The sequence below is a fragment of the Eubalaena glacialis genome, chromosome X, assembly GCF_028564815.1.
Source record: "Eubalaena glacialis isolate mEubGla1 chromosome X, mEubGla1.1.hap2.+ XY, whole genome shotgun sequence".
NCBI lineage: Eukaryota > Metazoa > Chordata > Mammalia > Artiodactyla > Balaenidae > Eubalaena > Eubalaena glacialis.
The window spans coordinates 18,978,309-18,986,692 of NC_083736.1; the positions used below are offsets into that span (position 1 = coordinate 18,978,309).

At 45.0% G+C, this 8,384-nt stretch overlaps 1 protein-coding gene across 1 annotated transcript in view; it reads left to right on the forward strand.

The window, feature by feature from the left end:
• Nucleotides 1-1,304, forward strand: part of SMS (spermine synthase) — a 48,600-nt gene extending 47,296 nt beyond the window's left edge. Inside the window, exon 11 of the mRNA XM_061178343.1 lies at nt 794-1,304. Within this exon, the coding sequence (XP_061034326.1) occupies nt 794-833 (40 nt within the window). The 3' untranslated portion in view covers nt 834-1,304. The remainder of the gene's footprint in view (nt 1-793) is intronic.
• The last annotated feature ends 7,080 nt before the right edge of the window (nt 1,305-8,384 follow it).

Here is an 8,384-nt window from a genome sequence, read left to right on the forward strand (position 1 = left end):
AGTGCATTTCTTCCTCCTAAAAACCGGACTGTGGTCTGCAGAACAAAGCTACCTTACCGGAGGTGGCGGGGTCTAGCTTCCTGTGAGAGCAGGTTTCATGGCTGCCTGCTAGCCTGAGCTCTGTGACCATGACAGCCCCCCAGGGAGGAGGGGCGGCCAGGTTCCTCCTGGCCTGTGGAGAGCTTTGACACCTCTCCCTGGCGAACAGGCGAGCATTTGTTATAGCCAGCTCTTCTTTATACGTTGAAAGACTTTAGAAGGCAGTTGATGACACCTGGAGAAAAGGCTTTTGCCCTCTGGCTCCCCTCTGGTTCCCCTCTGGTTCTTCTTCCTCTCCATCCTTCCACCTTTTTCCCCCTTCTCTTCCTAGCTCCCTCTCCTTCTCCCACCTCCCTCCTTTCTCTCATCCTCCCATCCCCCCACCCCACTTCTCACCTCCCTCTTGTCTTTGTCTCTCCTCTCCTCCTCATTCTCGTATTAATTCCCTAAAACATTTTAGAGTCCTTGGAAGCGGAAGTGTTACCTGAGAGAATATTTGTGTCCCTTGAATCTTTTCTTTGCTCACCCGCCGCTGCTCCCCCCACCACGACGTCACAGGTGGTGGGCATCCTGGCTGCAAAGTGCCCTTGTTTAAGAGGCCTTCATTCTCAAAGAGGCCTTCATTCTCATTACCACAGTGCTGTAAGCTCTGAAGCTTTCATCCATCCTCCACTTTGTAGGCCAGTAAACAGATTTTAAGTGATGCCTGTTCTTCCTTGAATTACCTGTGCTTATTCCTTGACTCCTTGTCCAGGTGGGTATTTTACACTGTTTGGAAGAAAGCTAAACCTTGAAAATCAATTTCCCCTAATCATGTGTGCTGCAAATAGCCTTCCTGACCTTCGTATGCTGTACATGACATCGAAAGGAGTCAGGCAATTGATTGTGAATTCCTTCAAGTTTCCTTTTTTTAATTATTTTTTAATTTAAAAATCAAATGGAAAATGTATATTTTGATGAGCTAGGGTGTTATTTTTTTGAAAGTCAGCTGAAGGATGATTAGACAGCACAGTGAAGGCTGCTAAATGCACTGAACCCCTAGAATGTGATTTTTGTTTTTGTTTTTCTGTGTGGGCTTTTTTTGTTTCTGTTTTGGTAGACTTCGAATTTGGTTGTTTGGAGGAATGCACATCATTGTTTTCTTCTGGAGGGAAGCTCTTGACGGGAGTTTCTTTCCCCCCCAAATTGACACAGGTATTAAAATTTGGTGCTTATAAGGAAAGACTTTAAAAAATGAATAGCAATGCTTCGATTAAAATTACAAATGAGAAATTTCATGTGTCTGTTGTTTTATTTCAGCCAGGTCTTCTCTTTCTCACTTCTGATCTCACAGAACAAAGATGTCTCCTTGGTCTTTTTTTAGTTCTGTTATATCACTCGGTGCCATTTATCTCTTTCTAATAGGATGGCCTTAGGGCCTTTTTTGAACAGCAGTAATGACTTCATTTACCACCGTGGTAAATGACACACAACCTATTACATTCACCAGTTCTTCATTATAAAATTGACCTAAGGATAGGAAAAGATTTGGCCTTACTGTAAAGTTGAAAGTCAGAAGCTTCTTTCTATTCCAACTCTTATTGGTATATTAGATGTGAAAATAAAGACCACTTTGGAATGCTGCTGTGAAGTTTTCTGAGTTTTTTGATGCATAGATAGATGACAGTTGTGGAGAGGCCCACAGCCACAAGAGCAGCTTAAACTCACCTAAGGAAGTACGTGTAACAGCTTGGTAGTGTACTTGTGGGTCACAATCCACATCAAAGGTGAGGTTATATTGACCTGGATTGTTGGACATCACTGGGTTATCCTGTTTTTTTTGTTTTTTTTAAAGATTTATTGATTGATTGATTGCTATGTTGGGTCTTCGTTTCTGTGCTAGGGCTTTCTCTAGTTGTGGCAAGTGGGGGCCACTCTTCACCGCGGTGCACGGGCCTCTCACTATCGTGGCCTCTCCTGTTGCGGAGCACAGGCTCCAGATGCGCAGGCTCAGTAGTTGTGGCTCACGGGCCCAGTTGCTCCGCGGCATGTGGGATCCTCCCAGACCAGGGCTCGAACCCGTGTCCCCTGCATTAGCAGGCAGACTCTCAACCACTGTGCCACCAGGGAGGCCCTGGGTTATCCTGTTTTGCTTTTTTTTTTCAAACTTTTAAATTTTTTTTATTTTTAAAATTTATTTTTTGCTGTGCTGGCTCTCTGTTGCTGCCTGCGGGCTTTCTCTAGTTGCGGCGAGCGGGGGCTACTTTTCGTTGCGGCACGTGGGCTTCTCATTGCAGTGGCTTCTCGTTGCGGAGCACAGGCTCTAGGCGTGCGGGCTTCAGTAGTTGCGGCACACGGGCTCAGTAGTTGTGGCACACGGGCCCTAGAGCGCGTGGGCTTCAGTAGTGTGGCGTGTGGGCTCAGTAGTTGCGGTGCGTGGGCTCTAGGGCACGTGGGCTTCAGTAGTTGTGGCTCGCGGGCTCTAGAGCACAGGCTCAGTAGTTATGGCGCATGGGCTTAGTTGCTCCGCGGCATGTGGGATCTCCCCGGACCAGGGATTGAACCCGTGTCCCCTGCACTGGCAGGCGGATTCTTAACCACTGCGCCACCAGGGAAGTCCCCCTGTTGTTTTTTAAAAGGTTTTATGCTTTATCAATGGAATGAGTTCATTTACGATGAATTTGTAGTAGGCAAAGCATTAAAAATGAAATATCCAGTGTCTGTTTTGAGACAATAAGTGTCAACCGAGAGCATTCTTCCTCCTGAGATAGGTTCATGGTATGAAACAGATATTCTTTAAAAATGAATATATGTCCACTTTTTCTTTTTTGTTGGATTGGCATGGGGGAAAAATAATAAAGGAGTTAGACTCACGTGGGAACTAGATTGGCTTTCAGCAAATATTTTTCTTGTGATAGAGGTTAAAAACAGCATTGGTAGATAGACACTAAGAATCCTACTCAACCCCCGCCCTCCGACTCTTATACAATGCTTTCAAAGTCTCTGTATACTGTGTAAGATTAAAAATGATGATACTACTACTGTTAGAACACAGTTTGGGGTAAATAGAATTAGAGGGTTTTCTTTTTTTTAATTACTTTTTGTTTACGGCTGCGTTGGGTCTTTGTTGCTGCGCATGGGCTTTCTCTAGTTGCGGCGAGCAGGGGCTACTCTTCGTTGCGGTGCGCGGGCTTCTCATTGCGGTGGCTTCTCTTGTTGTAGAGCACGGGCTCTAGGCGCCGTGGGCTTCAGTAGTTGTGGCTCACGGTCTCTAGAGCACAGGCTTAGTAGTTGTAGCACACGGGCTTAGTTGCTCCGAGGCATGTGGGATCTTCCCGGACCAGGGACCGAACCCGTGTTGCCTGCACTGGCAGGCGGATTCTTTACCACTGCGCCACCAGGGAAGTCCCAGGGTTTTCTTTTGTTTTCCATTTTAGAAAAGAAAGCAAGTGTATCTGCTGTCTAGCTATGGTATTGTTAATATGTGGCATAACTTTATACTTGAAGACTAGCTTGAGGCTGAGGCTAAATCTGCTGATGAATTTCATGACACACAGGTAGGTCCTGCCAAGAGCTGAGAGTTAGGAATGAGATGGATCAGGTTGGGCCAGGCTGTGGAAGACACATTCAGGAGAGACTAAGAGATGTGGTATGGGAGGAAGAAGGGAATGGAAAGAAATTTTTTATTCTGGGTGATAATGGTGAATTCTGAGCACAATCATTACTTTCTAGTAGAGAAAGAATGCCTGGTTTGTTTGAACATCTTTGTAACTGTTAAAAGAAAAGCATGCAAACTGAACTCGATAACTAAAAACAACCTCTACTTTTGCTGCATTTTAAGGAAATGTTATAAGATCCAAGCACTGTTACGTTACTTTAATGGGTGTAGTGTTATTTACTGTTGTAGTCTCCTTTATATTCTAAAATAGAATATACTGTAATATATAGCTGCTTTTTAATTAAAGACAAGACAAATGTGGCTGTAGTTTAAATTCTAGTCAACACATCAGCAGATGTCAAGAACTCGTTTATTAAAAAAAGTATTGCTGCCCTCTCCTGAAAATGTGATTGGATATTTTAAAAATGTGATTAATGGTGATTGATCCACCTGGGCTGGAGGAAGGCTGGGCTGACAGTGTTGCTACTAAAGCGACAGAAAACTGTGCTGCGCCTTCCTGTGCCGTTGACTAGACACCTTCTTGCTTAACTACTGCTGACATAAGAGTTTACATGTGTCTCAGTAGATTGATCAGTTTTATTCTGTTCCCATGACTTCTGGGATAGGGTGGAGGGTGAAGGGGGTGTGTGTGTGTGTGTGTGTGTGTGTGAGGGCGAGGGTGAGAGTGAAGGTTGTGTGTGTGTGTGATGTATTGTTGGCCTGTACCCAAGACTCTAGAGCAGTATTATTCAAAGTGTGGTGCTTCAACCAGCTCTTTGTGTTCTAAGCACATTGTTTCGTTTGCTTCAGCTGAAGTGTTTTGTTCGCAGCAAGTCTTCGTCAGTGAACGAAGCATTACGTTGGTCTCCACCGCAGGGCACGCTCCTTACCCAGTCTTGGAACAGCACTGTGAGTAGCACTGTTCTCGAGGCCAGCTTGGCAGCATTATTTGATTGGAGCTGCTACGTGGCCTTGAAATAACACTTAACCTTCTGTATCACCCTGTTGCTGAGTGTCTTTGTACCACATAATCTTTTACGGTGCTGTGCTTTGGGTTAATACACAACTTTCCTTTACATTCTCTTGCTTTTAAAATAGCTTTGTGAATTATGATTATCACTGAGTAGGCCAACAGTCAAAATTTGAAATATGCCCAAGGGTCCTGTGGCTAGTAGCAGTCTGAATTTAGGTTCCAGCCTTCTGAATTTGCTGTCAGAAAGCTCACATTAGGGGTTCTTTCTCAACCTTTTTGGTACCGTGAACTCTGGCAACTTGGTGAAACCTGTGAGCCCCTCCTCAGAAGCATGTTTTCTAATACATAAAGTAGATATGATTACAAGGAGACAGGTTACAATGTTTTTCAAACACGTCTGATTTAATATTTGTGCTTTAATAACTTGTTACATAGCTGGATCTAGTTGTGGGTCAAATATTGTAATTTTGAAGCATAATGAGCATAAATAGAAGATCTGCAGCAACTGAAATGTGCTAAGAACGCATCTGACTTCTCTTGTTGACAAAGTCATAGGTACTGTCTGTGCTAACATGGATTGTGACCTATGCTCATGCTTAAAGGACATGCTAGATTTCAGTTAGAGGTTAGTGAAAATAAAGATAGAAAGGTTTTCCCATCCAAGTTCAGAGCCACAAAGAATTCTGTCCATAGATGCCAGGTTAAGAACCCCTGACCCACAGTTTTTGCTTCCATTGTTTCATTGTATTTAGGTGGTGGGGAAGGGTAGCTGGGTCCCTTCACCCTGCTGTCACAACGTCAAATCAGTACTGGCAGATCAGTTCTCCTCGGCCAGAACCATTTAAAATCTCAATTACCTAGTGCAGTCATTCCACTGATTTCTGCTTTACTCATTATTTCAAAAATGAGAAGTAGAACACGGGAAGAAACAGCCCAGTGCTTTTGGAAGGCTATTTGAATACTCTTGGATGTGATTTCCCTGGGAAATCAGATGATAAATGTGACTAGACAGGTATGCTTATCTCCTGTATCTAGGGGTCCCAGCCACGGTTCATTAATGCAGACCACGTCCCGGGGCAATGACCAGTCACGTGGGGGTCATTTCAATGAGTGATTCAGATGAATGGGTCCCTCTTTGGGCAACTTTGCAGGGAACGTAACAGAATAAATGAGTCAGGGGTTCTCCCGGGTAAAGTAAGCTTAACAAGCCAGATCTGTTTTGATAGCCCTCCAATATCCAGAGAGAGGACTGGGGGGGGGTTGCCCTACCCCGTGGGGCCTAGAGATGAAGGCCCAAGATTGTAAAGATGGGCAAGGGGCAGTTCTCTGTAGATATGGGCTTTGACACTGGAGTTGACTTGTTAGAGATCATTCCTGGTTCTGCCTATTAGGCAATCCTTTTTTCTTGTTTTAGGGCTAAAATAGTCTTACATATCGGTTGATGATTATGTTGGTGACTTAGGTTCTCAGTAAGTGATTCTGACAGCTCTAAGTTCGTTTCAGAGAGATGGAAATGCTCCTTGGACGACATTCCGTGTCCTCTACTTTCTAGACAACTCTGCCTTTGCCTGCTTTCAGTTGTCTGAGTTAAATTTGATACATGAAATTACCCCTCTGTCCTTCCTCCCAGGGCTAAGGGGGAGCTTCTGTCAACATATCCTGTGCGTTCATTGCGTGGTCCCTTCACACTCAGTGATTCCGTTTTTTCTCCTCAGTCTTATTCAACAGTCGTCAGCCCTTATCTATTGTCCGCATACATTTAAATGTTTAATGTCTGAGGAGACGGTGAGTCCTGGTGGAAAGAACACGCCTGAGTGTGGTTTCTGACCCTGCCAGGTAAGGGTTGGAGGCATTTAACTGAAGCATGGTGGGGGCAGTTGACAGACGGCTAGAATATAAGCTCCAAGGCCGTCACCGGGTACCTCTTGCTCAGCTTGTCTAATGTTTTGTGCATGAAGTTAAAGTGCAGAGTAAAAGGGAACTCTTAGAATTGCATTTTCCAAGTGGAACGTACAAGAAAAGGCTGGTGTGAAGAAGTTGACAGAGGGTTGGGCATGTTCAAGAAGAAAAGCAGCCCGTGATGGTAAAGGGAGAAGTCCGCCCACCTTCACGTGCTGAAGGAGGAAGAACGTCCAGCCTGCCCTAGCAGGGTGCAGTCTCAGTGCGGGTGAAAGCGCTGTGTTGGTGAAGGGTCCTTTCACCAGGGCTTGCGTCTTTTGGTTTCCTTCTTGGTGCCCCCAAAGACTGAAGAGGAGCAGAAACTCAGAAAGGTGTAGAGCAAGCACTCAGACCAGAAAACCGGAACGACGTGTAGGATCTGCGGCCGTTTGGGTGTCAGCCATTGCTGTGAGTCTTCCTTTCCTGTTTGTTTGCACTCCACCGTTTATCACCCTTGAACGTCTCTGCCCTTGGTGACTCCCTACCCATTGGATGAAATTCTTACTCCAGGCCTCCACTTCGGTCTGGGTCAGCCTACAGGGGACTGTCGCTCGAGTTTCGGTGGAGACCAGGCAGCAAGGCCACGAGACCCTGATCCTGGCCACTTGCGCTTAGTTTGAGCCTGACCCTTGGCTCCCACTGGATAAATCCAGAAGTGTTTATGCCTTAAAATAATTAAGCAGAATGATAAATTATAAACCATCAGAAAAAATTGGAAGTCAGGGTATATGGAAAATATACAAGTAAGTGGAGGACACAAATATAGATGAGACACTTACTATAGAAAGCTGGGTGTCAGCTAGTTAAGGGGGAGGGAGTGCTGGAGTTGAAAAACAGCATTGTGTAATCATCATCATGAAGACTGAATTAGGCAAGAATCATCCCCTGATGTCAAATCTGCGGGAAAATTTTGACAAGGAGCATATTTATGTGGCTTTAAAGTGTCTCCCACAGATTGCTTATGAGTTGTGTATCAGTTTCCTATTACCACTTGAACAAACTACTGAGAACTTAGTTCCTTGAAATAACACAAATGTTTCAGGTCAGAAGTCTGAAATGAGTCTTACAGGGCTCGGATCTGGGCACTGGCAGGGCTGGTTCCCTCTGGAGGCTCTAGGGGAGAATCCGTTTCCTGCCTTTTCTAGTTTCTGGAGGCCACCTGCGTTCTCTGGCTTCTGGGCCCTTCAGTCTCAAAGTCAGCAGCACAGCACCTTCAAATCTCTCTGCTTCCGTTGTCACATTACCTTCTCTTTCTGACTCCTGCTTCATCCCTGTCGTAAGGCCCTACTGGGATTACATTGGGCCCATCTGGATGATCCACGATACTCTTCCCCAGTTGAAGCTCAACCACAGCTGCAAAGTCCCTTTTGCGATATAAGGTAACATAAGTTTCTTGGATTAGGATGTTGACATCCATAGGGGGTGATTATTCAGCTTACCACACGTTGCTAGAGAAAATAACTTTTTAGTGGAGAAACTGAACAACGCTTTGGCTGGGTGATCAAAATCAACAAGGGGCAGGTGGACATCCTATGCTTCCAGTGTTGTGAGAAGGGTCCGTCATTACCTATGCAGCATTAGGCTAAGAATGCATTACCTGAAGCTGATCTTTTTTTTTTTTTTTCAATTCACGAATCACTTGGTTTATTGTACACAATTAGCACACAACACAGGTTAGTCAAAGTAGGGAAAAGAGGGTAACGAACCAACCCAAGGAGAGTCCACAAGGAGGCTTCTCAGCACAAGCAGCGGTCTCCGGTCTGGCAACAGGTACCTGAATCTAACCTCTAGGAAACA